Raw genomic sequence first — 21,948 nt, forward strand, 5'->3', positions numbered from 1 at the left:
CACCTCCGCGTTCAGCACACGTACAGCTCGACGATGATCTCGGCCTTCTTGATCCAGCAAGAGAGACGGAGAGGTAGATGAGTTCTCCGGCAGCGTGACGGTGCTCCGGAGGTTGGTGATGATCTTATCTCAGCAGGGCTCCGCCCGAGCTCCGCAGAAACGCGATCTAGAGGTAAAACCGTGGAGATATGTGGTCGGGCTGCCGTGGCAAAGTTGTCTCAAATCAGCCCTAAAACCTCCGTATATATAGGTGGGAGAGGGGGGGCCATGCCTTGAGGCTCAAGGAGCCCCAAGGGGGTCGGCCAAGCCAAGGGGGGAAGTCCTCCCCTTCCAAACCGAATCCAACTAGGTTTGGAAGGTGGAGTCCTTCTCTCCTTTCCCACCTCCTCCCTTTTTTTCCTTTTCTCTTTGATTTTCTTACTATGGCGCATAGGGCCTTCTTGGGCTGTCCCACCAGCCCACCAAGGGCTGGTGCGCCACCCCCAAGGCCTATGGGCTTCCCCGGGGTGGGTTGCCCCCCCGGTGAACACCCGGAACCCATTCGTCATTCCCGGTACATTCCCGGTAACTCCGAAAACCTTCCGGTAATCAAATGAGGTCATCCTATATATCAATCTTCGTTTTCGGACCATTCCGGAAACCCTCGTGATGTCTATGATCTCATCCGGGACTCCGAACAACATTCGGTAACCAACCATATAACTCAAATACGCATAAAACAACGTCGAACCTTAAGTGTGCAGACCCTGCGGGTTCGAGAACTATGTAGACATGACCCGAGTGACTCCTCGGTCAATATCCAATAGCGGGACCTAGATGCCCATATTGGATCCTACATATTCTACGAAGATCTTATCGTTTGAACCTCAGTGCCAAGGATTCATATAATCCCGTATGTCATTCCCTTTGTCCTTCGGTATGTTACTTGCCCGAGATTCGATCGTCAGTATCCGCATACCTATTTCAATCTCGTTTACCGGCAAGTCTCTTTACTCGTTCCGTAATACAAGATCCCGCAACTTACACTAAGTCACATTGCTTGCAAGGCTTGTGTGTGATGTTGTATTACCGAGTGGGCCCCGAGATACCTCTCCGTCACACGGAGTGACAAAACCCAGTCTCGATCCATACTAACTCAACGAACACCTTCGGAGATACCTGTAGAGCATCTTTATAGTCACCCAGTTATGCTGCGACGTTTGATACACACAAAGCATTCCTCCGGTGTCAGTGAGTTATATGATCTCATGGTCATAGGAACAAATACTTGACACGCAGAAAACAGTAGCAACAAAATGACACGATCAACATGCTACGTCTATTAGTTTGGGTCTAGTCCATCACATGATTCTCCTAATGATGTGATCCCGTTATCAAGTGACAACACTTGCCTATGGTCAGGAAACCTTGACCATCTTTGATCAACGAGCTAGTCAACTAGAGGCTTACTAGGGACAGTGTTCTGTCTATGTATCCACACATGCACTGTGTTTCCAATCAATACAATTATAGCATGGATAATAAACGATTATCATGAACAAAGAAATATAATAATAACTAATTTATTATTGCCTCTAGGGCATATTTCCAACAGTCTCCCACTTGCACTAGAGTCAATAATCTAGTTCACATCACCATGTGATTCCAACGAATCCAACACCCATATAGTTATGGGGTGTGATCACGTCTTGCTCGTGAGAGAGGTTTTAGTCAACGGTTCTTAAACTTTCATATCCGTGTGTTCTTTACAAATCTTTATGTCATCTTATAGATGCTGCTACTATGTGTTATTCGGAAATACTCCAAATATCTACTCTACTATACGAATCTGTTTCACTACTCACAGTTATTCGGATTAGTGTCAAAGCTTGCATCGACGTAACCCTTTACGACGAACTCTTTAACCACCTCCATAATCGAGAAAAAATTCCTTAGTCCATCAGTTACTAAGGATAAATTTTGACCGCTGCTAGTGATTCAATCATGGATCACTCTCTGTACCTCTCAACATACTTTGAGTCAAGGCACACATCAAGTGCGGTACACAACATGGCATACTTCAGATTCTACGGCCAAGGCATAGAAGACGACCTTCGTCTTTTCTCTTTATTCTGCCGGGGTTAGGTTTTGAGTCTTACTCAAATTCACACCTCACAACGCAACCAAGAACTCCTTCTTTGCTGATCCATTTTGAACTTCTTCAAAATCTTGTCAAGGCATGCATTTTGTTGAAACTTCTATTAAGCGCTTTCGATCTATCTCCATAGATCTTTGATGCTCAACGTTCAAGTAGCGCAATCCAGGTATTCCTTTGAAAACTCCTTTCAAACAACCTTGTATGCTTTACAAAAATTCTACATTACTTCTGATCCACAATATGTCAACCACATATACTTATCAGAAATTCTATAGTGCTCCCACTCACTTCTTTGGAAATACAAGTTTCTCATAAACCTTGTACAAACCCAAAATCTTTGATCATCTCATCAAAGTGTATATTCCAACTCCGAGATGCTTGCACCAGTCCATTGACGGATCACTGGAGCTTGCATACTTGCTAGTATCTTTAGGATCGACAAAACCTCCTGGTTGTATCACATACAATGTTTGCTCAAGGAAACCGTCGAGGAAACAATGTTTTGACATCCTATGTGCAATATTTCATAAATAATGCAGCAACTACTAACATAATTCTAACAGACTTTCAGCATCGCTACGAGTGAGAAAGTCTCATCATAGTCAACTGTTTGATCTTGTCGGAAACATCTTTGCGACAAGTCGAGCTTTTCTTAATAGTGACTTATCACCATCATCGTCTGTCTTCCTTTTAAAGATCCATCTTTACTCAATAGTCCTATGACCATCAAGTAGTTCTTCCAAAGTCTACACTTTGTTTTCATACATGGATCCTCTCTCGGATTTCATGGTCTCCAACCATTTGTCGGAATCCGGGCCCACCATCGCTTCTCCACAGCTCGTAGGTTCATTATTGTTCAACAACATGACCTCCAAGACAGGGTTATCATACCACTCTATAGTAGTACGTGACCTTGTCAACCTACGAGGTTTGTAGTAACTTGATCCGAAGCTCAATGATCACCATCATCAGCTTCCACTTCAATTGGTGTAGGCGCCACATGAACAACTTTCCTGTGCCCTGCTACACACTAGTCGAAGTGATGGTTCAATAACCTCATCAAGTTCTATCACCCTCCCACTCAATTCTTTCGAGAGAAACCTTTCCTCGAGAAAGGATCCGTTTCTAGAAACAAACACTTTGCTTTCAGATCTGAGATAGGAGATGTACCCAACTGTTTTGGATATCCTATGAAGATGCATTTATCCGCTTTGGGTTCGAGCTTATCAGACTGAAACTTTTTCACATAAGTGTCGAAGCCCCAAACTTTCAAGAAACGACAGTTTAGATTTCTCTAATCCTCAATCTATACTGTGTCATCTCAACGGAAATACGCGGTGCCCTATTTAAAGTGAATGCGGTTGTCTCTAATGCATACCCATAAACGATAGTGGTAATTCGATAAGAGACATCACAGCATGCACCATACCAAATAATGCGTGGCTATGACGTTCAGACACATCATCACACTATGATGTTCCAGGTGGCATGAACTGCGAAACAATTTCCACATTGTCTTAACTGCGTACCAAAACTCGTAACTCAGATATTCATTTATATGATCATATCGTAGATAGTTTATCCTCTTGTTACGATGAACTTCACTCTGAAACAGTATTGAAATTTTCAATATTTCGGACTTGTGATTCATTAAGTAAATACTCTTGTATCTACTCAAATCGTCATTTGAAGTAAGAACATAATGATATCCACTGCGTGCCTCAGCACCCATTGGACTGCATACATCAAAATGTACTTCCAACAAGTTACTATCTTGTTTCATCTCAATGAACACAAGGCCTTGCTCATGTGGTATGATTTGCATGTTACTAGTGAATCAAAATCAAGTGAGTATAAAGATCCATCAGCATGGAGCCTCTTCATGCAATTTATACCAACATGACTCAAGCGGCAGTGCCACAAGTAAGTGGTACTATCATCATTACCTCGTATCTTTTGGCACCAATATCATGAACATGTGTAACACTACGATCGAGATTCAAGAAACCATTGAAGGTGATTATTCAAGCAAATAGAGTAACCATTATTCTCTTTAAATGAATAATCGTATTGCAATAAACACGATCCAATCATGTTCATGCTTAACGCAAGCACCAAATAACAATTATTTAGGTTTAACACCAATCCCGATGGTAGAGGGAGCGTGCGACGTTTTGATCATATCAATCTTGGAAACACTTCCAACACGTATCGTCACCTCGCCTTTAGCTAGTCTCCGTTTATGCCGTAGCTATCTTTTCGTGTTAGTAATCACTTAGCAACCGAACCAGTATCCAATACCCTCATGCTACTAGGAGTACTAGTAAAGTACACGTCAACATCATGTATATCAAATATACTTCTTTCGACTTTTGCCAGCCTTCTTATCTACCAAGTATCTAGAGTTGCTCCGCCTCAGTGACTGTTCCCCTCATTACAGAAGCACTTAGTCTCGGTTTTGGGTTTAATCTTGGGTCTCTTCATTAGTGCAGCAACTGTTTTGCCGTTTCACGAAGTATCCCTTCTAGCCCTTGCCTTTCTTGAAACTCAGCGGTTTTACAAACCATCAACTATTGATGCTCCTTCTTGATTTCTACTTTCGCAGTGTCAAACATCGCGAATCGCTCAAGGATCATTGTATCTATCCTTGATATGTTATAGTTCATCACGAAGCTCTCACAACTTGGTGGCAGTGACTTTGGAAAACCATCACTATCTCATCTGGAATATTAACTCCCACTTGATTCAAGCGATTGTCGTACTCAGACAATTTGAGCACATGCTCAACGATTGAGCTTTTCTCCTTTACTTTGTGGACAAAGAATCTTGTCGGAGGTATCGTACCTCTTAACAAGGGCACAAGCATGAAATCACAATTTCATCTCTTTAGAGCATCACTTATGTTCCGTGACGTTTCAAAACGTCTTCGGCGCCTTGCTTCTAAGCCATTAAGTATTTTGCACTGAACTATCGTGTAGTCATAGAAACGTGTATGTTGGATGTTCACAGCATCCACAGACGACGCTCGAGGTGCAGCACACCGAGTGGTGCATTAAGGACATAAGCCTTCTGCGCAGCAACGAGGACAATCCTCGGTTTTACAGACATAGTCTGCAAAGTTTGCTACTATCAACTTTCAACTAAATTTTCTCTAGGAACATATAAAAACAGTAGAGCTATAGCGCAAGCTACATCGTAATTCGCAAAGACCATTAGACTATGTTCATGACAATTAGTTCAATTAATCATATTACTTAAGAACTCCCACTCAAAAAGTACATCTCTCTAGTCATTTGAGAGGTACATGATCCAAATCCACTATCTCAAGTCTGATCATCACGTGAGTCGAGAATAGTTTCAGTGGTAAGCATCTCTATGCTAATCATATCAACTATACGATTCATGCTCGACCTTTCGGTCTCATGTGTTCCAAGGCCATGTCTGCACATGCTAGGCTCGTCAAGCTTAACCCGAGTGTTCCGCGTGTGCAACTGTTTTGCACCTGTTGTATGTGAACGTTGAGTCTATCACACCCGATCATCACGTGGTGTCTCGAAACGACGAACTGTAGCAACGGTGCACAGCCGGGGAGAACACAATTTCGTCTTGAAATTTTAGTGAGATATCACCTCATAATGCTACCGTCGTTCTAAGCAAAATAAGGTGCATAAAAGGATTAACATCACATGCAATTCATAAGTGACATGATATGGCCATCATCACGTGCTCCTTGATCTCCATCACCAAAGCACCGGCACGATCTTCTTGTCACCGGCGCCACACCATGATCTCCATCAACGTGTCGCCATTGAGGTTGTCGTGCTACTCATGCTATTACTACTAAAGCTACATCCTAGCAAAATAGTAAACGCATATGCAAGCACAAACGTTAGTTTAAAGACAACCCTATGGCTCCTGCCGGTTGCCGTACCATCGATGTGCAAGTCGATATTAACTATTATAACATAATCATCTCATACATCCAATATATCACATCACATCGTTGGCCATATCACATCACAAGCATACCCTGCAAAAACAAGTTAGACGTCCTCTAATTGTTGTTGCATGTTTTACGTGGTGACCATGGGTATCTAGTAGGATCGCATCTTACTTATGCAAACACCACAACGGAGATGTATGAATTGCTATTTAACCTTATACAAGGACCTCCTCGGTCAAATCCGATTCAACTCAAGTTGGAGAAACTGACACTTGCCAGTCATCTTTGAGCAACGGGGTTACTCGTAGCGATGAAACCAGTCTCTCGTAAGCGTACGAGTAATGTCGGTCCAAGCCGCTTCAATCCAACAATACCGCGGAATCAAGAAAAGACTAAGGAGGGCAGCAAAACGCACGTCACCGCCCACAAAAACTTTTGTGTTCTACTCGAGAAGACATCTACGCATGAACCTAGCTCATGATGCCACTGTTGGGGAACGTCGCATGGGAAACAAAAAATTTCCTACGCGCACGAAGACCTATCATGGTGATGTCCATCTACGAGAGGGGATATTCGATCTACGTACCCTTGTAGATCGCACAGCAGAAGCGTTAGTGAACGCGGTTGATGTAGTGGAACGTCCTCACTTCCCTTGATCCGCCCCGCGAACCGTCCCGCGATCAGTCCCACGATCTAGTGCCGAACGGACGGCACCTCTGCGTTCAGCACACATACAGCTCAACGATGATCTTGGCCTTCTTGATCCAGCAAGAGAGACGGAGAGGTAGATGAGTTCTCCGGCAGCGTGACGGCGCTCTGGAGGTTGGTGATGATCTTATCTCAGCAGGGCTCCGCCCGAGCTCCGCAGAAACGCGATCTAGAGGTAAAACCGTGGAGATATGTGGTCGGGCTGCCGTGGCAAAGTTGTCTCAAATCAGCCCTAAAACCTCCGTATATATAGGTGGGAGAGCGGGGGCCTTGCCTCAAAGTTGTCTCAAGGAGCCCCAAGGGGGTCGGCCGAGCCAAGGGGGGAAGTCCTCCCCTTCCAAACCGAATCCAACTAGGTTTGGAAGGTGGAGTCCTTCTCTCCTTTCCACCTCCTCCCTTTTTTCCCTTTTCTCTTTGATTTTCTTCCTATGGCGCATAGGGCCTTCTTGGGCTGTCCCACCAGCCCACCAAGGGATGGTGCGCCACCCCCAAGGCCTATGGGCTTCCCCGGGGTGGGTTCCCCCCCCCCCCCCCCGGTGAACACCCGGAACCCATTCGTCATTCCCGGTACATTCCCGGTAACTCCGAAAACCTTCCGGTAATCAAATGAGGTCATCCTATATATCAATCTTCGATTCCGGACCATTCCAGAAACCCTCGTGACGTCCGTGATCTCATCCGGGACTCCGAACAACATTCGGTAACCAACCATATAACTCAAATACGCATAAAACAACGTCGAACCTTAAGTGTGCAGACCCTGCGGGTTCAAGAACTATGTAGACATGACCCGAGTGACTCCTCGGTCAATATCCAATAGAGGGACCTGGATGCCCATATTGGATCCTACATATTCTACGAAGATCTTATCGTTTGAACCTCAGTGCCAAGGATTCAAATAATCCCGTATGTCATTCCCTTTGTCCTTCGGTATGTTACTTGCCCGAGATTCGATCGTCAGTATCCGCATACCTATTTCAATCTTGTTTACCGGCAAGTCTCTTTACTCGTTCCGTAATACAAGATCCCGCAACTTACACTAAGTCACATTGCTTGCAAGGCTTGTGTGTGATGTTGTATTACCGAGTGGGCCCCGAGATACCTCTCCGTCACACGGAGTGACAAAACCCAGTCTCGATCCATACTAACTCAATGAACACCTTCGGAGATACCTGTAGAGCATCTTTATAGTCATCCAGTTACGTTGCGACGTTTGATACACACAAAGCATTCCTCCGGTGTCAGTGAGTTATATGATCTCATGGTCATAGGAACAAATAATTGACACGCAGAAAACAGTAGCGACAAAATGACACGATCAACATGCTACGTCTATTAGTTTGGGTCTAGTCCATCACATGATTCTCCTAATGATGTGATCCCGTTATCAAGTGACAACACTTGCCTATGGTCAGGAAACCTTGAACATCTTTGATCAACGAGCTAGTCAACTAGAGGCTTACTAGGGACAGTGTTTTGTCTATGTATCCACACATGCAGTGTGTTTCCAATCAATACAATTATAGCATGGATAATAAACGATTATCATGAACAAAGAAATATAATAATAAATAATTTATTATTTCCTCTAGGGCATATTTCCACAGGTATCCGTATACCTATTTCAATTTCTTTACCGGCAAGTCTCTTTACTCGTTCCATAATACAAGATCACGTGACTTACACTTGAGTCACATTGCTTGCAAGGCTTGTATGTGATGTTGTATTACCGAGTGGGCCCCGAGATACATCTCCGTCACACGGAGTGACAAATCCGAGTCTTGATCCATGCTAACTCAACGGACACCTTTGGAGATACGTGTAGAGCACCTTTATAGTCACCGAGTAATGTTGTGACGTTTGATACAGACAAGGTATTCCTCCGGTGTCAGTCAGTTACATGATCTCATGGTCATAGGAATGAATACTTGACACGCAGAAAACAGTAGCAACAAAATGACACGATCACATGCTACATTCATAGTTTGGGTCTAGTCCATCATATGATTCTCCTAATGATGTGATTCAGTTATCAAGTGACGACACCTGCGTATGATCAGAAAACCTTGACCATCATTAATCAACTCGCTAGCCAACTAGAGGCTTGCTAGGGACATTATTTTGTCTATATATCCACACATGTATCTATACTTTCATTCAATACAATTATAGCATGGATAATAAACGATTATCTTGAAACAAGAAATATAGTAATAACTATTTTATCATTGCATGTAGGACATATTTCCAACACAGGGTTCAAGTCATGGTGCTTGCATTATTTCTGGATTTATTTCAGGATTTCCGACCATATGCTTTTAGTGGGAGGAGACGTCCCGTCGACGACGAGGCGCCTATGGTGACTTCGTAAATCTCAAGATGGTATGCCGGCTGAGTCTCTCGAATGTGTTCATAGGAGTAGGGTGTACATGTGTGTATTCATAGGAGTGAGTGTATGCGCTTGTATATGAGGGCTTGCGTTTGTACTGTGCTAAAAATAAATGAGATATGATTGAAAAGAACCGCAATTCATTAACTTTCCCGTTTTAACTTTTAAAGGCCAGTACTGGGTGTGTCGGCGCACCGGCGCTCGCGCTCGCGCCGGTCGCAGCGCGACCGTTAGATCTGCGAAGGGGACCATTAGATCTATCCATGCAACATTTTTCCTCGATGCACCAAATTTCGGCGCGATGCAGCAATTTTTGTCAGCGGTTGCAATAAAAAAATAATTGTAGCAAAAAAAATATCTACGTGATCGTAGCAAAAAAATGAAGCTGATGATGCGTGGTAGCAAAAGTCAAACGCCGGTTGTAGCAAATATCTACGTGAACGTGTATGCAACTTTTTTAGTGAACAACTGCAGCAAAAAATGATGCCGGTTGTAGCAAAAATTAACATGGTTATAGCAAAAGTCAAACGCCGGTTGTAACAAAAATCCAACAAACTCGAGTTGCAACCAACCGTGGATGCAGCTTTTTAAATAAACAAAAATATAGCAAAATAACAAACATTTAAAATAAAATTAAACGTGGTTGCAGCAAATCGAATTAAAAAAGATGTTGCACGGCTACCAGCGAGACCGCGTGACCGGCCGAACGATTCAAAGGTAAAACCACACCCTGCGCCTCGTTCGTGGCAGATCGCGACACTTGTAGGTAGTACTGTAAATCGGAAAACCACATCACCACTTTCCGGAAGCATCTCCTCAACCTTTGCCTGCGAGATGCGTCCCGCCCGTGCGGCCTCCGCCTCCACCGCCGGCGAGGATGGGAACGAGCGCGTGCTGAGCTACGGCGGCGTCGTGCTCCTCCGGTCCGACCTTTCCATCCTCCGTGGTCCCCACTTCCTCAACGACCGCATCATCGCCTTCTACCTCGCCCACCTCTCCGCCGCCTTCGAGGGCGACGACGACGGCGACCTCCTCCTCCTGCCGCCCTCCATACCCTACCTCCTGTCGAATCTCCCGGACCCGGACTCCGTTGCCGTCGTCGCCGAGCCGATCCACCTTGCCTCCCGCAGCCTCGTCCTCCTCCCCGTCAACGACAACCCCGACGCCTCGGTCGCCGAAGGCGGCTCCCACTGGACCCTCCTCGTCCTCGACGCCACAAACGGCGCCTCCCACCCGCGCCTCGTCCACCACGACAGCCTCGGCGTCCTCAACTTCGACGCCGCGCGCCAGCTCGCCGCCGTGCTCCGCCCGCTGCTCCCCGATGCCGCCAACGGGGTCCCGCTTGTTGAGGGGCCTACCCCTATGCAGGCCAACGGGCACGACTGCGGCGTCTACGTCATTGCAGTGGCCAGGGCTATCTGTAACTGGTGGAGGGGCCGTCGAGGGCAGCAGCGGGAGGGTGGAGCAGATTGGTTTGACACGGTGAGGAAGGAGGTGGACGCCGAAAGTGTCAAGGCAATGAGGGCCGAGCTGCTGCACCTGATCGCTCGCCTCATCCAAGACAAGGAGGATGAGAAGAACAAGGCCAGGGAGGGCCGCAAGGAAGATTGACCTCTTACTTGGTCAGTGTTCCAAATTATGTAGCAGCTTGCCTGTCATGCTTCGAGCGATTGATTTCGGACTGTGCTTCAAAGTAGAAGAAATAGCATAGAACAGAGCTTGTGTAAGTAAAGTTTTGGACGAGTTTCACAGTCAAATGTTAGTTCTCGAGTGTGGTCAATACTTGATAATGCGATTTTAACCGTGCTTATGTTCCTAACATGATGAAGTATAGATGGATCACGGCTGTTGGAGTTCATGACCTCTTACTTTTAAGATTAACAGAGTAACTGTGTACGAGTATATCTTTGGCCTGTTTGGATCAGCGTTTTCGATTCAAATACCTCTGTAAAAAATACAGAACGTTTCCAGCCGGAAATTGCTCATTAGCCGGCGAGTTACACCCGTAAAGAAAACACCTCCGTATTATTTTACATCCAATCCAAGCGCGCCCTTAGTTGTATATAAGATGTGTTCTTGTTCTTTGCTCTTCGAAGTTAATTGATCGCATGCACAAGTTATTTTAATTCAATGCCACTAGTGGAAACAACTGTTTAGACTGTTCCCTGGTGGAGAGCTTATATTAGTTCTACAGTTCTACTGCTCTTTGCTAAAAAATGTTGCAATAAGCATGTTAGCATGCATATTTGAGCTGCAAGCTTCAGCTGTGTCTACTTCGCAATCCTTGATTTACAAGACGACGCTGAAAACAGAACTGTCAAAATGCAGTTTGGGGGCAAGACAGAAAGAACTCAAAGCTATGACAGTTGAATGCATATTCTGTTCTTCAGTTGTAGTGTATGTTTCTTCTGCTGGTGTGGCAATCTAATTTTCTCAGCAGCCCTACAAGAATTCTGAAGATGCATTTCTGTACTGTAAATTTCTGCTGCCATTTATAATCATCTTATAAGAAACGTGTTTCTTTGTACTTTTCTTGTTGGTACCGTGTTCTGTTTCTGGAACTTTGAGTACTCTAGAATTAGCTTGTTCATTTTGATCATTGAGGTGAAATGACGATAATCAAACACTGATTTCGCATTCCGTCATTTCGTTTCTGTTTGATTGATATTTGAATGATGAGATTGTTTGCTGCAAATTATTCTCTCGTATTGAATGTTTATAACATTTTGGTACAATGAATACAATGGGCTACTGTGGTGTGCAGTTTCCCTTACAGGCAAGAGCACATGTTCCAGATCTATGATACTCTGCAAAGCGAAACATGCAGACAGTGAGTACTGATGAGGTTAGCCATCTGGCGTTTACCTAAACCCTGGAGCCCAGACCTAACAGTCATGCATGCACCCCAACTATCTTCCTTTTCTCCTCTTATTGTCAACTCTGCAATTCAACTTCCTTCTTGCCCTTCCATTGCATCTACCAGTCTACGGCTGTGACTGAGCACAGAGCACAAAGGCCTAGGTATGCGGACCTTATATTTCCATTGTTTTTGTTGCTCGATTTATTTTGAATGGTTCTTCCTTACACAAGTTGTTCATACGTGCATAACAGGAAAAGTAAGTTAGGACTTTGAAGTTGCGTTGCTACATTAGTATGTTCTACTGTTTTTTGTTGCTTGATCAACCTTCAAAATTCAGCTAAAATTGCTTTATCTCGTAATTTAATTAATTAATTAATTCATGTTGTGATCTAGTATGGTTCTTTACTTTGATCCTCCATTTCCTTTTACAAGTGTTTTCTCTTTCCTCTGTTGTCATCTCAAATTCTCAATGGTTTCATGCACATACCTGTAATCTCCATTAAAAAGCACACAACTGTGTATTCTTGTGCTCTGCTCATAAGTTAATGCAATCCCAGCCTCTTTCTTTAACTTGGTTCATATCTTGATATTTGATTTGCAATTTTCAGCGCAAATTTTTCAGTTACTAGGTGAAAGATGTTGACAATAAACTACTTTTCATGTAAACTACCGTGATTGATTAGGTTTAATAGTTCATGAAATTTTCCTCCTGCTCTTTTGTCAGTGGAAGATGCAAAGTCAAGAGAAGATAACACCTGTGAAGCCTGTAGCCTCCAGGCCTTTCTCCAGTTTCACTTCCTTCTCGAAGCTCTTGGAAGACTTCACTGGGACTGGTTCTGCGCAGATCACCTCTCTAGGAGAGACTGTTATAGTTAGGCGGCCGAAGGTAACACGTTTCGCACCGCCACCAAGTGATCTATCTGCAGGAATCGCTGCAACCATGGTCAGTGCTTCACTGAAATTCAGTTAATCCTTCTTCTGAATTTAGAAATAAAATATTGTGTTCATCTGATAGCGTCAAATGTTTGCTCTTCCCAAGAATGACACTTCAAATCAAGTATACCTATTTTTCATCTATTGGATTGTTTTTAAAATATCGCTTGATCTTATAATGTTACGATGTTATAACATTGTTCCAAACTTCAGTTCCAGGATGCTGGTTTAGATACCACACGTGAACAAATGGTCATCGATCCAGAACAAGTAGTCTCCTGTGACCAGATGACGGCATTCCACAATATCAACAAGCCAATTCATAGTATGAAAAACCGTTTGTCCTATGATGGCTACAATTGGAGGAAGTATGGGCAGAAACAAGTGAAAGGGAGCGAGTTTCCGCGGAGCTACTACAAGTGCACTCACCCAACCTGCCCTGTCAAGAGGAAAGTGGAGACAACAGTAGATGGCCAAATTGCGGAAATTGTGTACAACGGTGAACACAACCATCCGCAGCCCCATCCTCCAAAAAAGCCAACGTCATCGGCAAGTACAGAAGTTTTGGTCCCTGGCGCCCATGGCAGCAATGATGCTGGAGCAGAAAGCCAGGTAGGAGGGTGCAACCTCGTTCTTGGTTCAGCTCCTGTTGCCACGGCATTCAGAAGCAGCTGTGATTGCGTTGATGAATTTGGTAATACTAGTCCGGTCTATCACTGCAACACAAGGTATGCTAATGTTGTTTAATATCGAGATTCAAAACTGTGTTAGTTTCCAGAACATGTGGAGGTTGTGGATTAGAATGACAAAGAGTAGACCATAGTTATGTTTTTTAACAGTCAATTACAGTTATGTTTTTATGGTATTCTGTTACGAACAAGCACCATGTTGTGGTTGCCAATTTGTTATCCCATAATGAGTTAATGATGATGAAAATTATACTGTACTTATGAACTACTGAGTATTACTGTATTGTGATACCCTTGCAACACTGAGTAGACTGCAATTTTGAGGTAAACAAGAAATAGATCCTAAGTGTCCTTGGTCCACTGAGCTGACTGATGTAGAGAAAAAGAAACCTGTTGAGATTCATGGGCTTTCCATCTTGGAGTGGAATACTAATTCTTAATGTAAGAGAACTATGGTGCAACGTTTTGTATTTCGAGTTAAAACCTAGTGCTGGTACAACACAGTATAGTCAGGAAAACAAAGGTGTCTTAAGGTTCAGGTCTAGTCAGTAGCGGCAGCTACAAAAATAGGAGGAAAGTCTGTCAGAGTTGTTGCTTTCTTGCTTTTTGTTTTGTTTTGGATAGATATGACCCAAAAATAACAGGGTCAAGGTCGGCCAGTGAGACGATGGGGGATAAGCTTCATCGTCATACTACATTTGTTTGATCCAAGAAATGCAATGATTGAAATTTTCGTTTTTCAGCCGGAAGGAGAAGCAATCAAGTATCACAAATGGCCTGACTTCTTCTAGTGAGGCTGCTCCTGCATTCCAGTCTCCAACCGAATGCGAGTCATCTAGGGATGCGGCATTCCGTTGGCGCAAGTATGGTCAGAAGGCTGTTAATGGTAATTCATTTCCAAGGTAATACAAATTAAGAACATAACAGACGCCTCCATGAATTCATGCCCCTTGTGTTTTTCTTTCAGGCATAGTATAAATTTTTTGGGTACGTACCAGTTATATTATGTAGTGTTTGTGTTTAAGTAGTGAAACATAGAACTGCATTCAACAAACACAAGTTGTATGAATTATAGAGCTACATCATCACTCCTGATAACTTGCTTACATGTGGTTGCTGGGTATGCAGGAGCTACTACAGATGCAGCACAGCAAGATGCAACGCTCGCAAGTTTGTGGAGCGTTCATCAGACAATTCGCTGGTAACCACATACGAGGGAAAGCACAACCATGCACAACTTAAATGAAGACGAAAGTACAATGCTCTGTAGCGCATTTGTGATGTTGTACAGATATTAAGAACAAAAGAATACAGTATGTATCTTTCCTTTCATAATAACGCTACCGAATGGACCAATCCCGTGAGGCCATGACTTATGTATTCTGAAGCTCAGCGATATCCTTGAGAAGCTGTGGACAAGTATTAGATATACTCCCTCTGTTCCTAAATATAAGTCTTTTTAGAGGTTTCACTAGTGAACTATAGACGGATGTATATAAACATATTTTAGAGTGTAGATTCAATCATTTTGTTCCGTATGTAGACACCTAGTAAAATCGCTTAAAAGACTTATATTTCGGAACGGAGGGAGTAGTTTGAGACAAAAGAAGCTCGTCGGTAAATCAAATCAATTTGTCCCACACGCAAGTATCAGGCACAAGATTACAATGAATAGGTCTAGCTCACTATAAAATCTCATCTCAGGTGCATAATTAGCTGGATTACAACACACACGCGCGCAGTCTACTATCAACCGAAAGCAGATACAGAAATCTCAGGGGGAACCAAGCAAGCCAACAGCGCATTGGAGTTCTTCCACCTTAAGATTCTACTCGGCACCATTGCCTGGATGCCTGCAAGGATATAAATTATCATCCCAATGGCAAAGAAAAAAGAAGGAAGGTGCAAAGCAAACAATTCTGAGAACCGTTCTAACCTCCAAGATGTTGTCAGGTTTCGGGCTTTCCGGTCTAACTGGATGTTCTCTAGAGCAGTGGATGTCCGCAATACTTCCTCCGAGAGATCATCAGCATCATATCCCCAGTTGTACTCATCTTTCCTTGTATTCGAAGCGGAAGATCCCCCTCTTCGGTCTGAATGTCCAAAGCATTAGTTTTAGAATTTATTTAAGAAAGCAATAGCATGGGTATGTGACAAAATGAATAAATTAAATGTCAGGTACCTGATGTCTGTGATGGTTGCATTTGCCTGGCAAGTTAAAAAGATAAGTGTTATCCGCATTTACAGGGAAAAGAAGACAAACAGCTGTAACAAAATTATAATGGTGGAACATTAGTAGGTTAAGTGATGCACACCTTCCCATTGGAGGCAGGCCAGCGACTGAAGATGAAGATGGTGGCCTCCTCATGTTCCGGTGCTCAGTATTCAATGTTGGATCAGACTCAGAATTGACCATTCTCCTACCAGCCATCCTCGTTTGAGATAAATTCTACACAATAGAACAATTTCAAGTAAACAAGTAGGCACCGATGGCAGATAAAGGTTTTATTGACTATATTTAGAGGATGATAACATAGTTCTTATTGACAAAATAGTCAAAGTAACTTGTTACTTCTAGTCGTCTATGCTGAGAATCCAAACCAAATACATTTAACTTCCTTACACAGTTAGGATATCCTTAATGAGCAGACTTATTTAGCATTATAAAACTTGTTTACAAAATTAGAATTTCCTTACCAAGCATCACAAGTCTTTTTCTTATAGCTAGACATGCATTTTTTTGACAGGTTGGTTATCCACAAAGAAATACCAATCAAGAAATGTGTCATTCGCCAAATTAATACAGGCCATTTTGATGAACTTCTAAGTAAGCAAGAGATTAACCTCATATTTGAGATATCCTTCAAGAACATCTAGAAGCATGGGACCACTCTCAGCACTCCTGCTCCCTTCAGCTCCATTTTTGTTAGAAAAATCCTTTAGCTCATTCTTCCAAAAGTCCTTGGGCTGATTTACAGTACAAGGCACACATTAGTGGATGCTAATTTTTCATAAGCAGGGCTAGATCCATTAAATACAAGAAATGGTTACCAGATTACATTCTGGCAAATAAACTTTCATCGTGTGACTTAGCTGGGCCCACTCCAAGTATTCACCTATAAGTGCTGTTAATAATCTACCTGCAAGCAACAGAAACTCTAGGGTGTGAACCACTCACATCCAACATGGTTTGCAAAAACATTTTGACGAATGTTGAAGACCTTCAACATTGAAGGCGTATGTGATTGGGACTGGAAGCAACGTAAACAAATGCAATAAGTTGCATTCGACAAATGCTTCTTTCAGTTAACATCGGTGCAGAGGTATGGCAGATAAAGAATCATAGGTCAGTTATTCATAACAGAGGAGCAATGAGGATAGATATTTCAGAAGTGCAGAAGAAAATGAAAAAGGTATGCAACAAGTCTAATTTATTGAGTTCCATTATTGTTAGCTAAAAAAGGTGACCACACTAAAATCGGCCAATATTTAGAGCAGAGAAAAATATTATGATGCAATACAGTGTCAATCTAGTATACATCTGGAATATATATTCACCAACAACAGTACGAAACTGAAAATCATAGAGCATGGTAGGAGTATATAGCAGACCAGATCTGGCAACACGTACAGTTTATCAATCCAATACCTAGGTACCATGTTTGAAAAAACAAACCTGACGATGAAGCATGCAGCTGCTTAGCACGGTCATTGCAGCTACCAAGCAAAGCAGGATTCCCGCCATCTTCGTTCTCCTCTATCACGCGGTCCTCCTCTTCTATGGCCTCAAACACACTTGCTCTCAGTTCAGCCTGGTCATGCAAGACAAATGATGAGAAAAATATGAAGTTCTGTGCCAGAATGAGCAATTCCATGTAGATCTAACTCACAGGAGCATGTAGTTTTCGTCGAACATGGCCTGGGTTAAATAGCAGATAAGGAAGCTATGGATGTAGATTTTATTGAACATAACATAGGTTTAGTGGATAAGGAAACAACAACACATCTTCTCTTCTTCAGCCAACAATTATATATGTGAATTTATTGCATCCTTTAAACTGAGCCACACACCCAACTGTTCTATGTCCTTGCAGAATAACAAAAGGAGCATTGTAAAAATAACAACAAAAATAGAGAAACTGTTGGTGCTTGATGCTTATAGTGCAAACAAAGATGGTATCGCCTCGTAGCACTGAGATCATCTGGTGATGCAGATAACCCACAAGAACATTTTCTACAAGATAATGTAATCGGAACTAGAGTACTGCTCGTATGTCCAGCAATCTGAACAAGAAAAGGAGCAGTAGCACGCGCACAAAAGCTGGACCCTCCCCAACTATCAAATGGTTCCGTGTAGAATCTGAAACGCACAGTGAATCTAACAGGAACGGGGCTCCTAGGGTGAAATTTTCACTCACAAAGGGGTCATTTGTCTACTCCACGCGCGCACAAAGAGAGAAGAAGATGTAGGAGATTCGGCGAAGGGGGTCGTGGGAGCACGAAATGTGGAGATCCTGGAAGGACGCGGGGAGAGAGGGGAGGCAGATCCGCCCTAGCCCCTGGCCCTAGTGGATCGGAAGTGAGAAGGGGGTGGGGAGTGACGGACCCTAATCTTGGCGAGGACGCCCTTCTTCTCGAGGGTGCGGGTGACGAGCGTCTTGAGCTCCATCATCTCCCGCGCGTAGTCGTCCATGTCCTCTCCTCTCTTCCGCGCGGCCTCCTCCCTTTTCTTTTGTGCTCGGGGCGGGGGGCAGGCGGAGGCGGAGGTGGAGCAGCCCTGCGATGCGAGAGGAGGGAGAGAGATGGGAAGGAGAAGAGTAGCAGGGAGGGAGGTCTATTTACTAGACGACCCCCGGCGGTGAATTTATGACAAGTGGGTCCTCGAGATGGACGTTATGTTTTACAATGCGACCCCTCTGCATTGGATGACTCCAAGTGCATAGTTTTGTAGGACAGCAAAAAAAAATCTGAAGGGCTTGTTTGGTTAATCCCTCTCACAAAGGGATTGGAATGGATTGGAGGGGATTAAGGTGGATTTTGACTTGCACGGGATTTAGGGCCTGTTTGAGACTGCTCCGCTTCAGAAAAATCAGCTCTACTCTCAAAATCGCAAGCCAAACGAGGCAGCTCCACGATGTCCAACTCCACAAAAAAACTCGAATCTGAGGGCCAGCTTAGTGTTTTCTGTGAATGTTACAATAATACGCTAATGCAAGATCATATACGACACACCGAGGCACGACATTTGTTAACGAGGTTCACCGATATGGCTACATCCTCCGGGCATGACTACAGGCGCTCCTCCCCAAGATACCGCAACACCGGTCGTCCGGGCGCCGGCATAAGTCGTCCTCCCCTCCCCCCCCCCCCCGTACCTATTGCTATCCGGTCGTCATGGGTTACAACGTGTGGTGCCCCTCGATATATAAGAGGCCTAGGATACAAAGTGTCTGACTCCTACACGACTCGTATTTATCCACACCAATTACAACTCTAAGTCCACGTAACCCCTTGCGTACATAATATTCGACGCAAATATAACAAACTCCACCTTGGCGAATATTCTCCACCACCTAGAAGTCGTCCATGCGTCGAGCCTCCATGTACTTCGAACTTGGATTGTCTTCGTTGTAGCTTACTTAGAGCTACCCAACGGGTCTAACCCGCCGCCACCATGAGACTCCACTGCTACTCCTGCAGCTCCACTCTTCATGACTCCACATGCAGTAGTGCTCCCTTGCAACTTGTAAAGATGCAAAGCCGTCCTCTCTCATATCATCACGATCATCCCATCTTCTATTATTTTCATGGTCTTCTTATCCCGATCACAATGGAATTCCATACCACCATCATGAAGAACACCAAGCGAAATTAGATTCCTCCTTAGCCCTGGCACATACCTGACTCCCCGAAGCATACGCTCAACTCCGTCAAACATCTTGATTTTGATGTCACCTATTCCAGCAACACGATAACCAGTGTTATCGCCCATGTAGGTGAAACCAAACTCACCGGACTTGTACAAAGAGAACCACTCCCTGTTGGACGTCGCATGAAAAGAGCAAGCTGAATCCAACATCCACGCTTCATTTTTAGTTGTCCGTCTGTCTGATACTACGAGAGCATCACTACTGTTGTCTGAGTCACCACCATGAGTAGACATGTTAGCACTAGCCTCACCCTTCAGTTCTGGGCATTCCCTCTTTATATGTCCCCAATCCTTGCACCTGTAGCACTGAACCTTTTTCTTCGTTTTCTTCTCTGCCTCTTGTCCCTTCCTGAGCTTATAACCTTTAACTGCCAACCCCAAACCTTGAGTATTATCCCTTTCAGCAACATTATTTTGCTTCCTCAACTCATGTCCAAGCAACGCTGCCGTGACTTCCTCATTATTGACGGTTGTCTTTCCATGTGTCAACGTAATGACCAAATGCTCATAGGACGGTGGCAACGAAACAAGAAGAAGTAGTGCCTTATCCTCGTCCTCAATCTTCACATCCAGAGGCGCTAGATCCGTGACCAACTGATTAAAGGCGTTCACATGCTCCACAAGATCCGACCCCTCCTGCATCTTCAGCCCATAGAACTTTTGCTTCAAATACAACTTATTGGTCGCTGACTTGGACATACAACGACTTGCCATCTTGTCCCAAATTCCCTTAGGAGAATCTTCGTCCATGACATGATACATGACCTGGTCCGCAAGACACAACCGTATGTTGGCGGCTGCCCGCACTTGCATATCCTCCCACGTATCGTCGTCAACCTTGGCCGACTTTGTCTCCTGCAAACCTTTCAAGATTCACTGTTGCGCCACAAGATCCTTGACCCTTGACTACCATAGACCAAAGTTACCCGTGCCATCGAATTTCTCCACCTCAAATTTGGTGAACCCCGGCGCCATGCCGAGACGCGATCTAACGGACCTGTTGCCGCCGGTTTGACCGCCCTTGCTTGCCTCTGCGACTTCCTCATGAAAAAGATCATCGATCCCAAATTCTTCGTCTGAAGCCACGTCGCAGTCCGCGATCTACCAAGAACCTTGACTCGCACCGTCCCTGTCCGCCCTTCAGAAATTGTCGTGAAGCCTGTCACCGTAACGCAGATCGAATATCTATCGTAGCCGAATCGCTCCACCCTTTTTCTGAACTTGCAAACTATGTTTGGCGCCTTCGGTGTCTCCGTCGCCGGCCTTTTATTACCACTGGATCGACCACGGCTTGCCTTTTCCTTGCCTCTCACGGAAATCGAGTCCAAATTTTCCACAACTTGCATCGAGTCCCTCATCCGAGTCCAAAATCTATTTATGGACCCAACATGCATGCACAAAAGATCTCCAGAACCGCACTTGCCTCCAACAGTGCACCGACCATATCAGACTAGGCACTAGTCCATTACCATCACGGTTCATGCCCTGCCCTAGACACACGTACATGATTCCTTTAAACCGCCATGCATGCTTGCTTATCTTCTGGACTCTTACTTTCAGACAATACACCCTGTCGAGTCTTGCTAAAGCATGCAACCCAACCCGGCTGTCTCGCGAAACCTGTCGCACGCGGAGACCAGCCGTCGTACACCGAGCGGCCATCCCGCGTACCCGGTCATGGCTTTCCTTCTCGCGATCCGATCACCTTGGAAAAGCTCGCCGCCAATTTCGACGAACAACTCATAACTCTGATCTTGGTTATCGCCAGCGATCTGTAACATGCCCTATCGCGCATACTCGCTGTAAGCCAACCCTACTACAATAGTCGCCACTTCGCGCAACATCCATGCACGAGCCGTGTCGTACCTTGGCCACCCGCGTCGCCGACACAATTCGTCCGCAGTGTCGTGCCGCCGCACTTGTACAACACCAAGCGCATCATCTCGATGCTCTCACACCCCGATCTATCCGGTCGTCCCCCATGTCTGGTGGCCGGTCTGATCGCGAGCCGAATCCGTCGCCTTCACAACGTCTTCAACATCCATTACATCGATCCGATCGCCACGTCTAGCCGATCCTTACTGACCGCAGTTGAAAGGACCACGATGATGCCTAGAGGGAGGTGAATAGGCTATTTAAAAACTTCTTCGGATTTGGCTTAAACCTAATGCGGAAATAAACTAAGAGGATACTTTTCAAGCACAAATCCTAAATGCAATAGGCACCGCAACGTGCACCAACAACACGATCTACCAAGATGGACACAACACGGTTACTAACAAGCACAAGTAAGTTACACAAACTTACTTGAGCTATATCACACGACGAGTAGGTGAACGACACAAGATGCTAGATCACAC

The 21,948-nt window shown here is 44.4% G+C and overlaps 1 protein-coding gene and 1 pseudogene across 2 annotated transcripts; one reads left to right on the forward strand and one right to left on the reverse strand.

Annotated features, from left to right (window-relative positions):
• Window positions 1-9,819: 9,819 nt before the first annotated feature.
• On the forward strand, window positions 9,820-15,138 carry LOC123452981 (annotated as a pseudogene). The gene is made up of 6 exons (XR_006632683.1): window positions 9,820-10,760; window positions 11,927-12,011; window positions 12,762-12,980; window positions 13,184-13,698; window positions 14,403-14,561; window positions 14,788-15,138. The product of XR_006632683.1 is annotated as a WRKY transcription factor 44-like (transcript).
• A 135-nt stretch (window positions 15,139-15,273) lies between these two features.
• LOC123452982 (protein TONNEAU 1b-like) lies at window positions 15,274-18,466 on the reverse strand. The gene is made up of 8 exons (XM_045129733.1): window positions 18,266-18,466; window positions 17,336-17,471; window positions 16,711-16,799; window positions 16,504-16,626; window positions 15,975-16,108; window positions 15,842-15,867; window positions 15,596-15,752; window positions 15,274-15,512 (listed from the first exon to the last, which is right to left on the reverse strand). Exons 1-8 carry the CDS (start codon window positions 18,350-18,352, stop codon window positions 15,488-15,490), a joined length of 777 nt encoding a protein of 258 aa, XP_044985668.1. The 5' UTR covers window positions 18,353-18,466; the 3' UTR covers window positions 15,274-15,487.
• Window positions 18,467-21,948: the final 3,482 nt, after the last annotated feature.

The sequence above is a fragment of the Hordeum vulgare genome, chromosome 5H (assembly GCF_904849725.1).
Source record: "Hordeum vulgare subsp. vulgare chromosome 5H, MorexV3_pseudomolecules_assembly, whole genome shotgun sequence".
In the NCBI taxonomy this organism is placed as follows: domain Eukaryota; kingdom Viridiplantae; phylum Streptophyta; class Magnoliopsida; order Poales; family Poaceae; genus Hordeum; species Hordeum vulgare.

Excerpts from the sequence above, each read along its gene's own strand:
- LOC123452982 (XM_045129733.1), bottom strand. The coding sequence starts at position 18,352 with ATGGACGACTACGCGCGGGAGATGATGGAGCTCAAGACGCTCGTCACC. Across the intron at positions 16,800-17,335 it reads GCTGCATGCTTCATCGTCAG|GTAGATTATTAACAGCACTT; the intron begins GTTTGTTTTTTC and ends TGTTGCTTGCAG. Across the intron at positions 16,109-16,503 it reads AAGGATATCTCAAATATGAG|AATTTATCTCAAACGAGGAT; the intron begins GTTAATCTCTTG and ends TCTATTGTGTAG.